Source organism: Hibiscus syriacus, unplaced genomic scaffold (assembly GCF_006381635.1).
Source record: "Hibiscus syriacus cultivar Baekdansim isolate YM2019G1 unplaced genomic scaffold, ASM638163v2 tig00001120_pilon, whole genome shotgun sequence".
Lineage (NCBI taxonomy): Eukaryota > Viridiplantae > Streptophyta > Magnoliopsida > Malvales > Malvaceae > Hibiscus > Hibiscus syriacus.
The window spans coordinates 1,379,838-1,402,051 of record NW_024061845.1 but is presented as its reverse complement, the minus strand read 5'-3'; the positions used below and the strand labels follow the sequence as shown (position 1 = coordinate 1,402,051).

General features: G+C 33.9%; 2 protein-coding genes across 2 annotated transcripts; both read right to left on the bottom strand.

Moving 5' to 3' along the window:
* Nucleotides 1-643: 643 nt before the first annotated feature.
* LOC120122511 (WD repeat-containing protein 44-like) lies at nt 644-5,340 on the bottom strand. The gene is made up of 8 exons (XM_039141651.1): nt 4,597-5,340; nt 3,452-4,512; nt 2,605-2,695; nt 2,231-2,388; nt 2,096-2,147; nt 1,908-1,987; nt 1,665-1,758; nt 644-1,581 (listed from the first exon to the last, which is right to left on the bottom strand). Exons 1-8 carry the CDS (start codon nt 5,156-5,158, stop codon nt 995-997), a joined length of 2,685 nt encoding a protein of 894 aa, XP_038997582.1. The 5' UTR covers nt 5,159-5,340; the 3' UTR covers nt 644-994.
* A 5,899-nt stretch (nt 5,341-11,239) lies between these two features.
* LOC120120484 lies at nt 11,240-20,797 on the bottom strand. Its single transcript, XM_039140122.1, has 4 exons — nt 20,724-20,797; nt 20,459-20,619; nt 11,825-11,907; nt 11,240-11,730 (listed from the first exon to the last, which is right to left on the bottom strand). Exons 1-4 carry the CDS (start codon nt 20,795-20,797, stop codon nt 11,302-11,304), a joined length of 747 nt encoding a protein of 248 aa, XP_038996053.1. The 3' UTR covers nt 11,240-11,301.
* Between the last annotated feature and the right edge of the window lie 1,417 nt (nt 20,798-22,214).

Here is a 22,214-nt window from a genome sequence, read left to right as displayed (position 1 = left end):
GTCGGCCACCACCAACGCCGCCAATGGACCAAAAATCTAATGGTGTGAGACTGCCTGAACTCCCACCGATCGAATCTCCATACTTTATGCGTGATTGCAACGAAAATAAGCGATCATAGCGTGGAGAATCTCTTTCATCCGATCACGAAATCTTATATTTACAAGGTCATTAGGTGTTCAACTAGTCACGAAAATAAGGGATTTCAGTCATTGGGTGATTGTTCAGTTGAACAATGTTGGGTGTTTGACTGATTGACGGCGTTGGTGGCAACCAATGGTGCTAAAGGATTAAAATTAATGTTTTAAGAGATTTTGGGTTCTTTTAGTAATTTTATAAAATTTTGCTTTTTTATAAAATAAATTTAAATTAAAATTTTATAAACATGTCAATTAATGACCCTTATAATATAAACACCTAAAAGTGTAACATTGAAAATATTAAAACACTTATTTTAACAAAAAAATCCTTTAAACACTTAAACGTGAACTTTAGATACAGTTTGAGTAATTATTTTTATATTAAACCATTAATTAACAAACTTTATCTTCAACTATCACCAAAATCAGTTATTTTGGACAACTATCCGCTTACCTTCATTGGGATTAGGAAGTAACAATAGAAACAATCTCTCAAACACCAGTGTTCAAGAACATAGGAATTGACTGATGAAGAATAACATCATGTAAAAGAATTTCTTTTTCAATTCAATTGGCTTTCCATCTCTAATATTAAACTCTACAATTTCCGACACCGGAAATACGTCGGAATCTAATTCAGGGTGTAATTTTTTTGCCCTTTTCTTTCGAACGAATCTATATTTCCTTGATGCTCAAACGCAGTGGCTTTCCATTCTCCTACATTCATGAGCATAAGGCACATATTACAAATCTCAATTCTCAACCAATATCTCTGTGTACACAAAGGTGGAGAGAAATGGATTGTATTGACATATTATCAACTCATTTCCCACCACCCTTGAGGGTTCTTAGCCAATTAAATTAGAAATGGCAACCCAAAATTTTGGAAAGTTCTAATCTCACCTCGTAGCCCAGCGGTTACAATCACCATACCCCAGGCTGACATCTTTGGGTTAACCCCAGAGAAGTCTACACTCGTCTTGGGGCTGCTCTGGGTCCGAGTTGCCGAAAGTAGTTTTTCCTCCGGCCATGTAGTTGAGATTCTGTTAAAGTAGCTATTGGTGGCATTAGAAATGGTTCCATGGAGAGAGCTATTGGTGCACCCGGATGCTGATAATGAACCCTCGTTTCCACTATACTCCTCAACAGGTGTTGGAGGATGATTGGCCGTCAAAACATCATCGAGAAAACAATTTTGATCATTCAATTGTGAATCTCTTTGTTCCCAAACGTCAGCCATGCCAGGCCAAGGGATGGCAACTGATACATCTTTACAGTGAAAGTGTTCATAAGAGCATGTCTCGGTGACTCCTTTACTTCTGCTAGGCCTCGATTCTACTTCGTGTTTCCACACGTAAACATTAGAGTCCTCACTAGCACAGACAACATATTTTCCATTTGCTGTAACAGAAGCCGAGATTTGGCTGTTTGTGTTCCGAAATCCTGTTGCGTATAGTCAACATCATCAGAGGCATCAACATAATTCTAGAATGTCATGCGGATATTTATACCATACAAAGAATTACCTTTAAACTTGTGAATTAGATCAGAACCATCAACAACCCGGATTCGCGAATCTGCAGATGTGACAAGTACTTCTGACGAACTTCCAGGTGCAAACTGTTTGAGAAAGTAACCAGCAGGGGGAAGCATACAGGGAACACAATAAAGTAAGAAATGTGCAAAAGGAAAAAAATGAAAAGGCTCCACGTAAGAAATATGCCATCAATATTTAGACAGAATTTGAAGCAGCAGGGGCACGGGATTACCTGGAAACCTGTAATTTTCCTTTGATGAGATCTCTTTTTATTCGGCAAATTGATTTGACTTTTCTGTTGCAACTTGTTCTCTGGAAAAACATGCATAAATGCAAAATATTTAAGGAATTACTACGACATCATCCATAAAATAAAGACAGAGTACGCAGATGTGAGAGAGAGAATTCATAAACTTATACCAGAAGCGTTGTATAAACGGCAGCTTCCGTTGTATGAGCCAACTAGTGCACCCTTCAAAACAATTAAAAGTTTCATGAGCTTTACTTGCACATCGTATATTATATAGAATGAAATTGTAATTGACCGTTCCCAACCTGGCCATCCGGCATGTAACAAGCAGCGGTGACCATTTCATGCAGATCATTCCAATCAACAACTTTACAATCAGGAATGCTCCATATGCGTACTTTAGCATCTAAGGATCCACTAATAAAGTATCTATCATCAACTGGATTAAACTGGATGCAAGTTACTGTGCCAAGGCAGATCCACAAAAATAAAGCATGGTTAGTAATACATAAATATATTTCAAGAGACAAGAAAAGGTTCATTAGAAAAATGAAAATCTCAAATCATTCACTACTCCTATGTATTCTAACTATTTATCTAAAAAATACTACAATTTAGTGAAGTTCTTAACAGGGATATTATGAGGTCAAACACCGAAGTTGAACAATAATTTACTTACCATAATCATTGTGTGAAAATATTTTTAAACAAGTCTTGCTAGTTAAGTCCCAAAGCCTGACTGTTTTGTCCATTGAAGATGAGAGCAATTGCTGAAAAGAAAAACGAAAAAAAAATATTACCAGAATATCCTGCATAAATAATTCCAAAAGAAGCTAGGATGCGATGCAGGGGAAAACCCATATAAAGGTCAAACAACAACCTCTGGAAAAGCTTGCTACAAGTATAAAAGGAATACATAGAGCCAGAGCATGACTGATCATGTGCGTTACTCTTGAACTGTTTAAAATTTGAAGGACTTTTAAGGCATTCAATTACAGCTACAATACATGCCATTAACATTCAGAATGGTTTATAAAAATTTGTGTTGGTAGAACCAAAAATATTCGTAATCATTTAACTCATATTTATTATTAGCGATATGAGAACTCAAGTTTCTTCAGTCCCTTCAAAAATTTAGTTCTAGTAAAAATCGATATAATGTTATACAACTCTGGGTTTAAATTTGCCACCAGAAGATCCGAAAATCCATCTCGAAGAGCCAGAGATCAGAGAAGAAACAAAATGCATCCCTTTGTCTACCATGGGTCAGCTTGAAAATATACCATAAATGCTACGTAGAAAACCAACACATCTATTTAACAGATAAACTAAATCCATGTTAATAGACAACTACAATGACCCTGGAGATTTAGTTTTATAAGGCTTCTAAAGGCTAAAAATAGAAACACTAAATAAGGTTCTTCCCAATAATATTAAGACTGAAAACCTGAAAATCAAACTAACCAAACTATAGTGGTACATATACTTCTCAAAAGACCTGAGAGGATTAAAAACTGATGACTAACCTGTGACTTGGACCATGAGAGGTCGAGCACATCATCCAAATGTCCTTGAAAAGAACAAATAGGCTTGTCTGTAAATGCAAATACAGTCTCTGGCACCACAATGTGGTCCAGGCTCAAAGATTTCCGGCTTATCGATGACCTTCCTCTTCTCTTCTTCTCGGGATGGAGATCAGAACTCAGTGATGACAGAGTCGGTTCCGGAGATCCATTAGCCACAAACAAAAGGCTCAAATTCCCATATTCTGGTTTTTCCATCAACAGCTCGCCTTTCCTCTCTGATTCAATTACCTTCCATACATTAATTACACGATCCTCACCTGCACTAGCAAGGTATTTGCCATCCAAACTGAATTTAATACTCCAAATAGACCCTGTATGCGCCTGTATCTCTTGACTCTTGTAAAGAGCAGTGAGCTCTTTACATGGTTTCCCATACTGCTTTACCCTCACTCTCTCCGGCCCCTGAAATGAAATATCCTGGCTATCATCGGTGGCGGAACTTGATCTCCTCCCACCCTTCTCCGACGAGGTATCCCTCTCGTCGCTGCTTAGCCTTTCCTTATTACTCTTCACACTGTTTGCAACGCTCTTTATACTCTTAAACCAGCCCCCTTTCTTCTTCAAATTTGAAACACCGACACCCCCACCATTGAAAATCAAATCGGCATTATCTTTACTACCCTCTTCCACATTCTGCCTTCTCATTAACTCTTGAACGATCGGAGAATGCCCAACACAAACCTCGAACTCCTCCATTGTCAACTGTCTCCCCGTCCCAACTTCCTTCAACTTGTTCCACATCCCATCTTCTCTAATCTCATTAACCACAAACTCTACTCCATTATCAAGGTTCTTGATAGTACACACTTGTTCCCAGCAATCCATATCATCATCCACCGCAAAAGCCTCCCCATCACCAAATGATTTAAAGTCAAGTTCCCCATTCAAACTCTTGCTAATCCGCCCCGTGGGTGGCTTAGATCCATTACTTTCGCAGCGTCTCAAGTTAGCACCCGCGGCATTACTCTGATCGCATTCACTATTGTTGTTATTATTTTCAGAAGTACCTAAACCAACAGAAAGAATCGAATAACATGAACTGGAACGAAGGGATAAAGGAGGAGAAGAAGAAACGGCAGCATCATTACAATCAGCATCAGATTTCGGTCGTACAATTGCAGAAGAACAGGTCTCTTTTTCTCCTCCGCGATCTTGCTCTTCCAACTCTTTGTTTACCAGCCGATTCGATGAAACTGATTTTCTTCCGTGCTTTCCTCCAGCGGTATCACCACCCACTTCCCGTCCCACACCGACATCCGTTTCTGAGCCGGGTCTTATCCGGGAAAGACCTAGGTGGCTGCTGAGCCCCATTTCACGTAGCAAACGTGTTCTTCTTTCTGAAACGGGGGCGGGTTCAGAGATCCAGATGTCGAATTTGGAAAGAACCTTGGGAAATTTAGGGACGGGGAATGGGTGGTGGGCATTGTTAGAACTGGTAATTGGGTCTGAATCCGAGTCAGAAGAAGGAGAAGTTGAGTTCGAACAAGAATTAGAAGGAGCAATGTGGTTAAGGGAATCGTAAAAACAATCTTCTTCGTTTACTTCTACTAGTTCCCACCCTTTTCGTTGCTCGTTTCCTTGCTCTTCTTGAGTCAAGTAGCCTTCGTTTAACTTGCTGTTGTTGCTACCAATTGGGTTCTTGCTCATGCTTTTTTTATGAGCATTCCCATTTCAATTTCGAGACATACAACCATCAAAAACAAACCAAAAGAAGAAGAAAAATCATTAGGTTTGGCTGGATCAAAGTTAATGAAAGGGAAAACAGTGTTTGGAGGGAAAGAAAGAGAGGGAAAACTCAGATCCAAAGCCAAACGGGAAGGAGGGAAAAAGAGAAAGGGAGTGAAATGGATTTGATGGAAAAGAGGGGAAGCTAAGTTGAGGTTTGGTGATGTCTTTGTTTGGGAGATTGATTTGATTTTGTTGGCTTTTTGGTTCTTGGGGTTCGGCTATTGAAAGCTGAAAGCTGGGGGATCTCCCTATTGCATATAAAATATTCTAGTATTTCTTAACAAACAAGTACTTAGGAAATAACATTTTTTAAAGAAAATATCATTTAGGAAATAAAATTTGTTGATATAAATCTTTTGTTTCATAAATTTAAATTTTAAAAATAAAATATCTTTAAAATAAATGTTAAATAAAAATTGGAAAATATGATCTAATAATAATTTTATTTTATTTAAATTGTTATTATATATCACACACATTATAAAATATAGGATAAATTATGTATTTAGTCATCAAATTATTACATTGTATATTTTTTGATCATCTAACTATTTTTTTCAAAATCATATCTAACGTTACATTTTTATTTTATTTTGATTATTCTTCGTTAAAAAATAAACAAAAGCACTGGCATGGTAAATTTTTTTCCAATAATAATGTGGCATTATCTTGTGGTAACATGTTAGTGTCATTGTTAATTTTTTTAACGGATGGGTGAATGATCAAATCGTAACTTTTGATATGATTTTGAAAAAAAATAATAGTTGAATGAGCAAAACGGAATCAAAATAATAGTTTGGTGAATAAATAATATAGTTTACCCTAAAATTTAACTTGAACCCATCAAACGACCTTAATTATTAATAAAAAAAAATTAACCCGCTGAAAATTTAAATTTTAAAATAATATTATTAAAAACAGTAACAATTAAATATAATTGAGTTTTATTTGAGAGTTTTTATTGTTTATATTTTATAAATAAACGTCTTTAAATAACCCTGCAATCTCTTTACGATATTTATCTTAAAAGGTAAATCGGTTTATGACTATTTAAACTCCAAAAAGGAGTTTTTGATCATTTATTTTTTATGTTTCATTGATCATAAATTTAAAATTCAATTTGTAACTCGTTAAGATAAGTAAATACCTCAAACCACCATTGGAATCGATCAACCTTCATTTCCATTTATATTTTTAAATTATACAAAATAGTAATATGATCACTAGTTAGTTATTTAGTGCAAACATTCATTCAATGATAAAAGACTGGATAAATTTTATATTTTCTAATAAAAAAATGACACGAACCAAATGTCTTATGTAATAAATGAATTGTTGATATTTTTTTAATATCCGAGTTCAAGTAGCGTAGATATCAGGGGTGTAAGCGTTCAATCTCAAGAGGTTGAGAGTTATCTTTAAACAGATATTGCCTTGTACTTACCTCAAATTAGTTTATGTAGTGTATTTTCAAAATTTTCTTAGTCTATGACGACGCACACACCTGACACAAACAACTTATCAAACTTAAATCCTCTAAAAAAATAATATCTAGATTATCATTTTTTTTTAAAAAAAATTATCATTTAATGGTAAAATAATTTATTCCATTAACATAAGAGCGGATTTGAAATGGTAATAGTAATTAAAAAGATAATAAAAATTTAAACCATAATCTGAAGATGTACAATGCAACCAACTTTTACATTGGATCTCATGCTTTGGTAATTGTTCGATATCGGGTAATGCTTTTATGGTAAGCTAAGATGAGGACATTAGGTGGATCTTTTACGATAAATTCATGTGGTATAAACAATAAGAGTATGAAAGGTCATTGTCTATGCATTGATAACCCCAAAACAAGAGTATGTACATACACATTATTTTTCAATAAGATGATACAATTCATTGTATTTTACTTGAGATACTCATCACATTGGTTGTATGTTTTTTTTCTCTTTTCTAAAAAAGGGGCCATCTATTTTTTTTTTAGAAAAAATCATAAATGAAATAAAAGATAAATTATGATAGGTACTATTTAAATTCTAAATTTACGATAAATCACAAGTTATAAATATAATAAATATTTTTATATAAAAAAAGTATTTCAAAAATGAGATTCTAATAATATCACGTGTTTTATTTAGGATAGTAAGATTTATGATTTAGAATTTAGTGTTTAAATTTAAAATTTAGAAATTATAATTAAGATTTAGGGTTTATAATAATATAAATAGGTCAACTAACATTTTAAAAAGTATGCTTGTGAAATAATTTTTTTACTGATGATATATAAGATAATAACCCATGAATATATATTATAATGGAAAATCAAACCAGTATATGATTTATTGATCTATTAATTTAGATAAGTTATTCTATAGGTCTATTATGAGAATGATTCTCATAACTCAGTTTGTTCCATTTACAATGTTAAGTTTCGGACTCTTAACCTTACCTAAGGAATCTAGTGTGTATTATAATATTAGATCAATTAGTTGTTAGTATGCATGTATATATATATAGGGGCGGATGTACATGGCTCCCTAAGGAAGTCATTGCACACCCATTATTTTGAAAAAAGTGTTAAATTTAGTTTAATTTGTTAATAGGAATAGAAAAAATAAAAAATTTTGCATACTCAAATTTTTTTAGAATAGGGTATTAAAATTTTGGACCCCCAATTTTTAATTTTTAGATCCACCACTGTATATATATATATATATAAGTGTGTGTTAGAGAGAATGAGAGGATTATCCATATATTTTTACATGACCTTGAAAAAATGAACCCCTAACGCGTCCAAAAGCATGCTTAGCAGCCATACAATAAATTTGATTTTAGGTGCCCCAAATCCCATTGATTTTAATGTAGCTAGACAAAGTGAAAAGCTTTTCAAAGTATACAGCAAAAAAGGGATAATTACAACTCATTGGTGCACATGATTTGCGCAATACTTTTATATTAATTAGCTAGCAAAGAGTAGTGAGAAAGGGAAGAATCCCAGAAGCTATAACAAAGAAATAAAACCTGTAGTTTTAGGCTAAATCCACTTCATATTTGAGACCAAATCAAGCTAATAATTAATACATGAAATTAATGACAAGGAAAGCCATGCACGGGGCTGGTTTTTGTACTATTTTGCTATTTATATAAACAAGGAATGATATTCAGAGACATTTTATATATAAATATTTCTACCTATAAGATTTTTTTTTGTGAAATTGATAATTAATTAACTTATACAATCACTCTTATAAAATAATATTTATTTATAATTTTATATTTTTTCTCATATATTTATAACTTTATGTAGTTATTTATATTTGTTTTGTAATGCATGTATGGTTTCCACTATTATCAACTAAAATGTTAATTAATTGATTGATTGATTAGTAAGTTTAAAAATATTATAATGAATGCAGGCATTGCATGTGACTTGATTCTCCACAGCCTGTGTTAGGTTTAGGCTTAACATGGATTCCATTTCCATCCCTTAAAATAAACATAGAACAAAAACTAAAGAAATTTGAATATTCAACTTGCTTTAGCACCTAATTCAAATTATTAAAATTTCCAAAATCTCATACTCAATATTTGGTGTCTTTCAACCATAATGTAACAATGATCGTCTCAATTAATAAATCTAGTGAGTTTATATTTTTGTTATGACAACAGTGTTAAAGATTTATTGTTTTAGTTAATATACTTGTTTAAAAATAATAATTTTAACACGAATCAAGTGGACTATGTGATAAAGGAATTGTTGTTAATTATTGAGGATTTGGGTTCGAGCACCATAGATGCCAGGGGGTGTGAGTATAAAAAATTGAGAGATTAAGAGTTATCTTTTAATAGATATTGACTTGTAATTATATTAATAAAGAATATTTTAAAATTTTTAAAACACCAATCGATTAAATTTAACTCTTTCAAAGAAATTAAAGGTTAAATTTAACTGAAATATAAAAATTAAATTGATAGAAAAAACATAAACGTCGAGAGTCAAATTTATGATTATAACTTAAATTAAAATATGAATCATTCAATTTTCGATCTAATATTTCTAGCATCAGTAATGACTTATTGGTCTTTTAAGAAAAACAAAGACTTTTAGTAGATAAATTATTGTTGATTGAAAATATACAATTTATTTTAACTTAGTGTCAGATATATAATATTTTTTGTCACCAAGAATGTGTTATCAAACAACATACTTTCCCATGTCATATTATTAAGTTACCAAGCTTGTTGTGGTTGAAAATGGGAAATAGTATGAAGGGTCATTCTTGAAAGCTCCAAATGGTTAAAACCATATCACCCAATATAGTTTTTACTGTGGGGGGGGGGGAATGAATAGTAAAGACATTGTTGAAATCCGAATGTCGTATATGTTCAATGTGACATTTCAATCATTATTAAATTAGTCATATGATTAAAGCCTTCAGTTTACAGTTTTGTGCAATTTGACTTCCAAACAAATATATATATATATATATAATACCTAATCAATGAATTTTTTTAATACAATTTTCTTCTTGGTAAGTATCTATTCATAAATTTCTTAATTTATTGATAATACACATATACCTTGCATATATAGTAGCTCAAACATATGACCTTTAAAAATAATAACGTTCTCTTTTACTATTAAGGTCACTTGATGGGTTATAAATAATTAATTTTTTGGGGGTAAAGTACACAAATGGTCTCCTGATTATATAATATGATTTTGTTGAGTCCTTTGACTATTAAAAATCACAAAATGGTCTATTGACTATAGGGAGTTGCTTTGTTGAGTCATTCGACTATTAAAAGTTCAAAATGATCACCCGACTATTCATTATGTTCCAAACTCATCCTTTTCTGTTTAGAAATTAATGGAAGTATGAGTTGGATGTTAAATTGCTGACTAAGATATGCTAAAATATGATCTCATAATCTCAAACGACTATCGTATCTAAGTCAGCATGTTAACATCCAGCTTCGATGACCGTTAATTTTTTAACGAAAAAAGATGAGTTTGGAACGTCATGAATAGTCAGGTGATCGTTTTGTAACTTTTAATAGTCAGATGACTAAAAAATAGTATCATATAGTCGGGGAACCATTTGTGTATTTTAACATAATTTTTAAATATCACCATTGAAAGACAATCACATAAATGAGTATTGTCACATTATACCGAAATATTAAGTATATGTGATCAGAGACAAACATAGAAATTTATGTTAGATGTGTGAATTTAGAAGTTATATTAGAAATTTAAATATTTTAAAATTTTAAAATTTTAAAGAATGCGAAATTAGATAATTGGTAAAAAAATTATAAAGAAAACACTTAAAATATATTTTTTTTAAAAAAATCATTTTAGATGTACGACCGTTTGATCAATCCATCCATGTACGTGACTGCCGGATTTGAAGTGTAAGGTGTATAGTTGCAGAAAAACCAGATGGGAAGTTCTAATTTGGACTTAAGCTTAGACTTGAGTCTTCAAGTGACAATGGAGTTCCATCTTTGTTCAGTCACAATCAGGCTGCTTCCTACATCTTTAAACCGGGCTTGCAAGGTATAAATTGAGAAGAATGAACTTAAAATTGGCTTGGGTTATAGTCCTTTAAAAATGCATCAAGGTCGGATTTATTTACCAGGGTGAATCAAAGAAAAATTTATTACTCAACTAATTTTCAGTTTTGAGACAGATAAACTAATATTTACTTTGAGATGGGATCAGAATCAAATTTAAAAATAAATATATCGAGTAACAGTTGAAACCTATCATCTCAATGACCATCCCTAATAACGAAGATCCTCTATTAAACTCTTATATTTCATGCATATTTGATATAAAAATTGATATATAATTCTTCAAATATCTTCCACATATATAACAAATTTTAAAAATAAATACATCAACATCCAAATATAGCATTATGACTCGCAATCTGCCTGCCTAGTGTATGGAACCCTCAGCATATGAAATGGAACTAAAAAACAATAGTCACATAAACAGCCAATGCTTTATTTGTGACGGCGACGCCGGTCGATCCACCGCAAGCCTAGAGGCTGTGCTTATTCTCCGTGGCATCGGAATAGCAAATATAGTACAGTTTGTTCACAATTGCGGTCAAGAAAATGAAAGCCGCGCCTGCACCAAAAACTCCCTTCCTCACAGTCTCACAGGACGGCGGCTGCTCGCCGAAAATGGTCCGGTATTTGGTATGATACGCATTTCGCACCGATCCGGCCACCAAGCAAATCTCAGCAACCAGGAAAAACAACCAACAGAAAATGAAAAGGATAACTGCCCAAGTCCTTGAACCAGTAGGATTTAATGCCTTCCCACAGCAAAAGCATCGGCTTGCCAGCATTATAAGAGCTTGGCTGCCCATTAGGAGCAAAAATGCACCAACACCATAGCTTGTTGCGATGTCTGAATCATATACACAGTAGTTATAATTTATTTCACTATCTTTAACAATATTTGCCTGCAAAAAAAAAAACCCAGAAATCATATGAGATTATATAATCCGATAGAACAAAATGGATGGAAAAAGAGTGAGGTGGGAAAGTAAAACTCACGGTGCTTCTTGTTTGTTCAGCTGCAACAGCTAAACCAAAAGCAATGAGATCGAGGACAAAGACAGTAATCAAAAAAAGCAATGAGATCGAGGACGAAGACAGTAATCATATGGAGCTACCTTCAAACCCAACAAGAGTTTTTTTGGTTTCTTCCCTTAGCTTTCTTTGCTTTGCTATTTAAATACATAAATGTCACTATCAGCATTGAAGAAGCAAAGCAAATGATTAAAATGAAGAGATGAAAAAAAAAGACGGGGAATTTTCAGAAGAAAATAACACCTTCATGTTGCATGAAAATGGGGTTCTCACTTTCCTTTTCCAGAGAAAATCATTTTTTAAAACATAATATATGTTGAAGCAATCGGCTGCTTGGATTTCTGATTGACTTATACGGTTGCTATTTTTAAAATAATATCAAATAGATTAGATTCTGGATTTAAATCTTGCTTTTTACACACACATATATATAACAGAATTTTAGAAATCAATGTTTTATGTACTGGAGTTTATCCAATTAAGCTTCTTAAAGCACAAATAAGTTTTTTGAATTCATATTTTTAATATTTATTACGATTTTTTCAATAATGTTGTCTCTAAAATAATTTAAGTATATTAAAAAATAAGAGTACTAATGCTCAAAACTCGAGGTACAAGATGAGGATGATTGTTTGGAGATAAAGTTGGTTGGAAAGGTCCGTTAATCTTTAAAAAGTAGGTTCTTCATGAAAGGGAAGAAACACCCGCCATAGTTAACTGCCTTTTGAAATCCTCAAAAAGGAAACTCTTGGTGTACACATTTTCAAGCACTTTGTACACCATGTCATAACCATTTTTTTATAAAAAATAATTTAATATTATTTTAAAAAACGATTATGACTTTAATTTGGAAAGATTGAGTGATTTTGAATTGATTTGAATAAAATTAAAAAGAGTCGCCATCGACCTTTAGGTTAGGTAGGTCGAATACCTAAAAACGTCTTTTAAAACAATTTTAAAAAAATCATTTTATAAGACAAAATTTGGTATGCGTCACCAAAGATTCGATTAAATGGATTCGGGAATCGGTTACGTGTAGAGAAGGATTAACACCCTACAACGCTCAAAAACTGGTACTGGATCGCTTACACGTTGTCGTAAATGGCAGAACTTATAAATCGAATATGAAATTAAAATGTGATCCATTTATTGAACATTGATTAATTTGATTCGAATTAAATAAATAGAGAAAATTCTTTAACTCGAAAAGAAATATCAAAATTAGCAATCCTCCATCGGAAAAGCTAACTCTAATATTTCTTATCATTATTAGAATATTCCATTCTCATTGATATATATGCAAATCGAATATAAATGAAATTAACGTTTGCATTCAAACAAAAATGAAAAATACTGAATTAAAAAACACACATTGCATTATTAAAATAATTAATTAGTAAATATACTCGACTTGTTGCAAGTTCCTATGTCGTTAAAATGCCGTATCGGATCGTACCACTTCGACAAGTGGTACTTCCACGCCCATTCTACGCATACGTGTTCTTGAAAATATAATCGAATATTTCATACATAGATAAAAAATAATAAATGTAATGGAATACAATAAAATATTCACATTACTAAAAAACATTATTTACATAATACAAATAACCGAATAACAAGTACAATAAATCATACATAATGAATAAAAAATATTCACAAATGTCAGGGATAAATTCGAACATTAAACAAAATACCTACATATAAATCAATGCAAAATGAAAACTATTACAAACATTGGGACCAAAGTCAAGTATCCACAAAATGACATAATATACATTAGTAGGACTAAATATAAACAAGGAAACATAGATGCCCAAAACAAAAGAAATAAAATAGACATTAAACCAAATATTAAAAAACAGAAAATGACTAAAATAAAAGCAATTAGAACTTGAAGCCAAAATTAAAAATGCAAAGTTATATTCAGTGATTAAATAAAATAATACACAATACGAGATCAGATTCCAACATTCACGAAAGTAGTAATATAAAAGAGTAAGGACTAAAATGAATAAACAGAAACATAAAAGATCACAGAGTAATTAAACCAAACATCAGACAATGACTAAATAGAATATATACGATATGGTGACCAAATTCAAATAACAGTAAAGATAATAAAATGCTGGGATCAGTGATTAAATTGAAATATTTGAAAATTAAATCCAGAATCAAATAGACAAATATGATATAAAACATGAACAGTGACTAATATATAACATTTGCAAATTTCATGACCAAATCCGAATATCAAAGGAAAATGCACAATAAACTGAAACAGTGACTAAAACGAAATAAATATAAATATCACAACCAAATTATAATATCAGCAAACATAATATACAAATTAATGACTGAAATGCAATCATTAAAAACTAAAGACTCGAATAAAACAATAATAATTTCATTAAATGACTTAAATAATGCGGATACAAAGGATTAGGGACCAAAAGTGTGGTTTACCCCTTTAATATGAGAAACACGGTAGATGTTACAAAGATGCGAGGACCAAATAGGCTATTTACCTTTCATGCTGAAACACGCATACCCTGAACCCCTAAAACGGCGTCGTTTGGGATCAGACATATAAAGCCCAACCGAACGGCCAAAATCCTTCCAACTCCCTCATTTCTCTCGTCTGCCCCTCTTCTTAAAACAGAGAAAAAAATGCTCTCAAGGTTCTCTCCCTCTCCGCCTATGTCCGCCGTTGGAGAGAAAATAAAGAGGCCACGACCGGCGCAGCCGGCGGCGATGGCGCAAGAAACCTTACCGAGACACCCTATGGCCTTTCCCCTCCCCTCTTCGAAAAAAAAACCCTTTAATACCCAAACAAAACCGAAACCCCCTTCGAACCCTAGATCGTAGAAAGGTGAAGGTTTTACCTCGATGGCGGCCCCTCCTAACTCCGGTGAGGAAGCAACGATCAAATCTCCCTAAAGGTAAGATCTCTATCTCGTTTTTTCTGCTTTTTACTGTTGGTTCTCAATTTGGTTTTACTCTCTGAACTTCTTTTTTTTTTTCGGTTATCACCGAATGTCCCCTTTAAAATGGTTGCCTCTTCTCCTTTTTGTTGTGGTTGCTGATGATATCTAGAACTTAGGGAAATTATGGGTTGATTTGGTAGCTGGTGAAATCCTGAATTTTCGGGATTTATTTCGTTTTTTAAATAGGTTTTCAATTTAGGTTAACTATTGCTCTGATTTGGTTACTGTTTTTACAGGAACCGGTCACTGTTTGATGGATGGACTCTATCAGCTCCGATGACAGCGGCGGTGAGGGAAGCAGTCGGCTTGAGCGGCGGCTAGAGATGAGAAGTTGAAGGCGGCGGCTGATGGAGTTGATGATATTTAGGGTTTCAAACCCTAATTACTTTGGGTTACTGAGTGGGCCTGGGATTGGTATTGGGCCTGAACCGGGTCTGGGCTCCAAGTCTTGTAATTCTGGGTCGGGCTTGGTATCTGATGGGCTTCGGGTTTGAGCCTGCAAAAATTTGTAATATATTAATAACAATAAATAAGCATAATAATAATAATAATAATAATAATAATAATAATAATAATAATAATAATAATAATAATAACAATTACAATTAGATAGAAAAGACCCGGACAAAAACGGGTGTCTACAGCTGCCCCTCTTTGCACATTCTTGTGTTAACAAGAATAGAGCAAAGATGACAAGACATCACGTTTTTGTCTGGTTCTCTCCCTTTAAAACTTAGAAATTGGATAACGTTGGTTGTTGGGGACGACACTGCTCATACGTGATGAAGAGTTCGGGTCGTCTAAGGGTGACATGGTTCCTACGTGATGAGGAAATCTGGTCGAGGGTTGACACTGCTCATACGTGATGAAGAGTTCTGGTCGAGGGATGACACGGTTCCTACGTGTTGAGGACGGCTGGCCATCTTTAGGAGTGGTGATAGCTCGGCTACGTGATGAGGACGACTGGTATCTAGGGTGACTACAGCTCATACGTGATGAAGAGATCTGGTCGGGGAATGACACGGCTCATACGTGATGAAGAGTTCTGGCCATCTAAAGGTGATAACACGGTTCCTACGTGATGAGGACGGCTGGTTATCTATGGTTGACACGGCTCCTACGTGATGAGGAGATCTGGTCTGGGGATGACACGGTTCCTACATGATGAGGACGGCTGGCCATCTTTAGGAGTTATGGTTTCAAGAGAAACCAAATTAAAGATTGTTTCAAAAGAAACAAACCCAAAGATTTGTTTCAAGAAAAATAAACTCAAAGATGATATTTTAAAGCAACTGTCTCAAAGAGACAAAATTCGTTTTAAGGGAAACAACTCAAAGACGACGTTTAAAGGGAAACTGTCTCAAATGAGACAAAATTCGTTTAAAGGGAAACGACTCAAAGACGACGTTTAAAGGGAAACTGTCTCAAATGAGACAAAATTCGTTAAAGGGAACGACTCAAAGACGACGTTTAAGGGAAACTGTCTCAAATGAGACAAAATTCGTTTAAAGGGAATTGATCTCAAAGATCAGTGTTTCGAGAGAAACAAACTCAAAGATGTTTTTGTTTCAAGAAAAACATACTCAAAGACTTTGTTTGTTTTGTTTCAAGGGAAACAGATTCAAAGATGGTAAAATTTGTTTCCAAAGAAACAAACTCAAAGATTTTTCTCAAAGAAACTGTCTCGAGAGAAACAAAATTTTGTTTCCAAAGAAAGAGATTCAATGATTTTTTTTAAGACATTGTCATAAGAGACAAAACTTTATTTTTCAGAAAATGTATCTTAGTGAGACAAAATTTTGTTTCCAAAGAAACAGACTCAGATTTTCTTCAAAAGAAATTGTTTTAAGGGATAAAACCTTGTTTCCAGAGAAACAAACTCAAAGATGATCTTGTTTTAAGAGAAAATGTTTCAAGAGACAAAATTCGTTTCAAGGGAAACGACTCAAAGATGACATTGAAAGGAAATTGTCTCATGCGAGACAAAATTTGTTTTAATAGAAACGATCTCAAAGGTGGGTATTTTCAAAAGAAGTTGTCTCGAGAAAAAAAAATTTTCAAAGGAAACTAACTCAAAGATTTTTTCTCAAAAGAAATTGTCTTTAAGAGATAAAATTTTGTTTCAAAAGAAACAGACTCAAAGATGAATTACATCTTAAGTAAGACCAAATTTGTTTCAAATGAAACAATCTCAAAAATTAGTTTTTAATTAGAAACTGTCTCAAGAGAGACAACATTTGTTTTTAAAAAAATAGACTCAAAGATGATTTTGTTAAGAGAAGCAAACTCAAAGATTTTTCAAAAGGAACATATTCAAAGATTTATTTCAAGAGAAACTATCTCATTTTAAGAGAAACAGACTCAAAGATTTTTTCAAAAGAAATTGTCTTAAGAGAGACAAAATTTTGTTTCCAAAGAAACAGACTCAAAGATTTTTGTTTCAAAAGAAACAGACTCAAAGATTTATTTCAAGAGAAACTGTCTCACAAGAGACAAAAATCGTTTTAAGAGAAAAAGATTCAATGATTGTCGATTTTATTTCTAGGGAAACAATCTCAAAGGTGTTTATTTTGTTTCAAATGAAACAATTTCAGGATTTTTGTTTAAAGGGGAAACTGTCTCACGCGAGACGAATCAGCTTTGAAAATCTCAAGTGATATTAATTTTGTTTCAAGTACAACAAATTTAAATTTGTATCTCAGAGAAAAAAATGTCTCAAGCGAGACGAAATTTGTTTTTTTAAAAAACAACAATCTCAAGTGAGATTAATTTTGTTTCAAGTGAAGCAAATTCAAAATTTGTATCTCAAAGGAAAAATGTCTCAAGAGAGAAATTTGTTTTAAGATAAATTGTCTTAAGTGAGACAAAATTTGTTTTTCAAGAACTGTCTCAAGCGAGACAAAATTTGTTTCGAAGGAAACTACCTTAAATAAGACAAAATTTTGTTTCAAAGGAAACAAACTCAAATATTTTTCTAAAGAAATTGTCTAAGAGACAAATATTTGTTTCCAGGAAAAAAAAACAGCTCAAATGATACTGATAATCTGCTTATTCCTGCTGATGGAATATCTTCAGAAGAGACGATTGTTGACTTCAAAAAGTCAAATCTGTGGATGTCATTTCTTCAAATTAGAGATATCTAGTCATTTCCGAGCTTTGATTTCCTGAGAGATCAAAATGATGTATTTATGAATGACTAATCTTTGATGTTATGATGTCATGATGAAGTTTGTATTTTATTTGTCCTCAAAAGAGGGAAACTCAAAGTGTTTATTGCACATGATGATAAACGTTTGATGCAAAGATGCAAACTCATGTAACATGTATGTTAGTGTATGTATGTATGTACATATATGTTGATGTATGTTTTTTCTCGAGCTGAAAGGAGAATGGTTGCGAGCAGACTTCACTCTATCATTGATTCAGTTTGTCTTCATTTCCACCATGGTGTACTTTGCAAACCTTGACCTGAGACCAATTTTTTTTGCCCCATCAAATTTTGCCCCACAAATTTGTCTTCTCTTGCCCCAGCTTCGATCTTGAGCTTTGGAGAGATATTTGTCGAATACCAAGATATGCCTCCAGAGAGATTATCTTGTTTGGAAATGTTTTTCTTCTTCTTTTATTTTCAAAAGTTTGAAAATATCAATTGGATGAGTTCTGAAAGACGTTTAATCAAAGATTTGAAAATATTGCCCCTTTCTAGGTTTCACAATTGACAAATCACAAAAATATAAATTCATTGAATATCAAAAATCAAATGCTCTTTTAATCTTTGATAGCTACAAATCTTTGACAAATAACCAGATTGAAATGTTTTTTTAGAGGTTAGCAACCTAAATTCTAGGGTTTGTTTCCTCTATTTGGTCATCGTGAAGATAATGACGTACCCCTCTTTCTTGATTTGGCATTTTAATCGGAGGCGAACAAAATGACCAACTAGCATAGTCACTTGCTAAACTCTTTAGAACACTTCTATTTCAGCTCTCTGAAATCTTCCATTTGTTCAAGCTTCGTAGACTTTCCTAGTCAAGGTAGTGCAGAAATATCGGTCTAAAAATGAGATTTCTGAGTGCTCGTGTGAAGTCGACTATAACAGGCGTTCCTCAACTCCCTTAGTCCATATTCACCGAAACTCCTTATTTAGTAAATTTGATTTAATTTGCCATTGTTTGGCTAGCTGAATTCAGCTTTATTGTATACATAAATTTTATAATTGCCTTTATCAGGCTAGCTGAAGGATTCATGTCGTCACAAAGTCTTCGACTTGACAATCACAGTGGAGCAAACACCGGATTGCCAAGTACCCGATCAATGTCATGGTTTGAATGCAATATATTCAAAGCCAGGGCTTTTGAGTTTCTCTATTACCAATTGCTTTAGCGGAATAACTCAGCTTTATTGTATACATATATATGTTTTTTTTTGGTTTACGGATTCCATTTCTTAAGCTCGCTGAGGAAAACCTGTTATAGTCTTGGTGTTTGTTGAAGATCATAAAATCTCATCGTTAGAGTTTAATTCCCAAGCAACTGACCTAAACTAGATTCATCTACGTGGCCATTCCATCTGAGAAGATTATGCTCATCATTGAACGTCATTAACAGAGGTAAAATTTAATTTGCTTTGCAATTTCATGTGCTAGTTGCCCCATTTCATCTGCTCCTAACACATACCTGAATGCCCAGATGATTGACTGTTCATGCAAGGAAAAACAAACTAACTTGGTTTTTTCAAGAGAAAGGTATATAGTCTGATATAACTTTCTAGATTAGGATCAAGGGGTCCTTGTTTTGCTGGGATTCAATCTTGTCATTTGTCATAGATTTATAACCTCAATTATTAAAAAGCTTTTAATTAAAATGATATTCAAAGAATTCAATATTAAAATTTGCTCATTGTTCATTTCCTAAGAAGGAAGCATTTTATTGAAAATGTTCACACGTCAAGCGACTTACAAACATTCACATATAGAAAAAGAAAAACAAGATCAAACAATATGTCATGCATGAGAATGCAACAAAATCTCCTGATGGATGCCACGACCGACTTCCAATCAGAATGCCCCATCACACATTGAACGTTAATGCCCCTGAATCGATCAGATCTTGGACCTTGCACTTTAATGCCCTACAATTCTCAGTGGTATGCCCTGATATCCCAATATGATAGCTGCAAATGGCATTAATATCATGGCATTCAGGATATGGGTCAGTTCTTGGTTTGGATTGAACTGGAATCACCAGGTTGTTCTCAATTAGCACTGGGAGCAATTCCTCATATGTCATTGGAATTGGATCGATGCATGTCTTTTTACGAAAAACATTATGAGACACAGTCCCCAGACTAGTTAAATCCACTAGACTGACCTCAGCTTTTTCCTCAATGTCAGTATGGCTAGTACCACATATCTGACCATTCTTGATAGCTCTTTCAATCATTTCTCCACACATGACGATGTCAGAGAAACTCCTAGTGGCAACCCCTATCATGTAATCGATATAAGGAGACTGTAATGTATCTATGAATAGAGTGATGAACTCTCTTTCAGTCATTGGTGGATGCACTTGAGATGCGACATCCCTCCATCGTTGAGCATATTGTCGGAAACTCTCATCACTCCTCATCTCCATATTCTGCAGCGTTATTCGATCAGGGATCATATCAATCATGTGCTTGTATTGGTTCAGAAAGGAACTAGCCAAATCTTTCCAAGAGCGGACTTGAGCACGACTCAGTTGGTTATACCACCTAGAAGCAGGTCCAGTCAGACTGTTTTGGAAGTAGTGGATAACATCCGATCATTTTTAGTGTATCCAGTCATCCTTCGAATAAACATCGTGAGATGGACATTAGGGCAACTGGTTCCATCGTACCTTTCAAACTCAGGCATCTTGAATTTGGGCGGGAGCACCAGGTCAGGAATAGCAACTAGTTCTATTGCATCCATCCGTTGTGAGAGTTTTGTCCTCCATTCCCTGGAATGTCTGCACCACTGTTTCAGATTCTCCGGGATCTCTTTATGACTCTTTTCATTTGGGGCTTGGAAGCTTATGGGGTGAAATAATTATTTGGGGACTAGCGTGGGCTATCACACATCGGAGGTTCCTCCGGTCGAGGAAATCTTCTCTTTGCTTCTTCCTTGGTTGAGCTCATCCATTTTTGTTACCATTTGGCCAACTAGGTCTTTTGGTTTTGCAGGATACGATCCACAATGGTCTTTTGCATCTGCTCCATTTTAAACTCCCACTCACTTGCATCTTTTGCAAACTCTCGTTCAACTCTTTCTTTAATTCCTCAAATTTTGCATCCATTCTCAGTACTATGTGAATGCAATTGCACAGTTAGAAGTGCTTCCTCAAAGTTTCCAACAAGGTACGATTAATGCATGTAAACCTGCTTAAATGAATGTTTTGCAAAATGCAAATGCATAAATGTTGACCCCAACGATGAATATCTTAGAATAATTTTCACCAGAGATGAAAGCCTTCGCCTCACAAGACAATCCACTTTATAGACATGCATTCGCTTAGATGCTGAGTCTGAAATAGATCGCTGCTTCGTCTCGGATCTTCGTCTTCGAAAACGATGCCCCTCAAGCGTTTCTGTAATCTGACTCCGTTAATGCCTCGGTGGTAATGAGGTCGGTGTGTCGCTCTTTGATAACTAGCGATGAAATGATTGTAGATAAGACTCCACTGCTAGATTACTCCTTGAATCAGTGGATCATCATCTCAGTATTGAATGATGCACGATCTTCGAGCTCACTGCTTCGTCTCGGATCTTTGTACTTGGAACCGATGCCCCTCAATGCTCTGTAAACTAACTCTATTAATACCCCGGCTATGCTGAAGTTTTTGCTTCACTCCCTGATGGTTAACGATGGAATAATTGTGGATGAGAATCTACTGCTGGATTACTCCTTAGATCAGTGGATTATCATATCAGTCTCGAATGATGCACGATCTTCGAGAAAATCTCATTCTTGTACTCTGGACTTCTTTTTAGCCCTCGATGCATGTCTGTGTATGCGATCGCTCGATTGAAAACTTTTATCTCTTCTTGTGAAAATTTTCTCTCGAATATCCCCTTACGGATCAACACTTTTGCATTATGATGATGCAATGCAATGCAATGCAAATGACAAAATGACACAAACAAAAGAGAAGAAATAAGTTAGTATACACAAACAAAAGAGAAAAATAAGTTAGTACATGTAAAATAATTGATAAAAAATGTAATTCAGAGATGAATATAACACCTTCCCGTCATGATATCTACCCGAACATGCTTTCAATAAATAACATTCCTACCTAGACATGTTATCTACCCAAAATGATTTTTTTCAAGAAATTAATCCTAACTGC

Coding starts and splice junctions, on each gene's coding strand:
- LOC120120484 (XM_039140122.1), bottom strand. CDS start 20,797: ATGGATGCAATAGAACTAGTTGCTATTCCTGACCTGGTGCTCCCGCCC. Junction 20,620..20,723: donor AAGATGCCTGAGTTTGAAAG/GTACGATGGAAC, acceptor CTTCCAAAACAG/TCTGACTGGACCTGCTTCTA. Junction 11,731..11,824: donor CTGAACAAACAAGAAGCACC/GTGAGTTTTACT, acceptor TTTTTTTTGCAG/GCAAATATTGTTAAAGATAG.
- LOC120122511 (XM_039141651.1), bottom strand. CDS start 5,158: ATGAGCAAGAACCCAATTGGTAGCAACAACAGCAAGTTAAACGAAGGC. Junction 1,988..2,095: donor CCGTTTATACAACGCTTCTG/GTATAAGTTTAT, acceptor ATGTTTTTCCAG/AGAACAAGTTGCAACAGAAA. Junction 1,759..1,907: donor GGAAAATTACAGGTTTCCAG/GTAATCCCGTGC, acceptor TTTCTCAAACAG/TTTGCACCTGGAAGTTCGTC.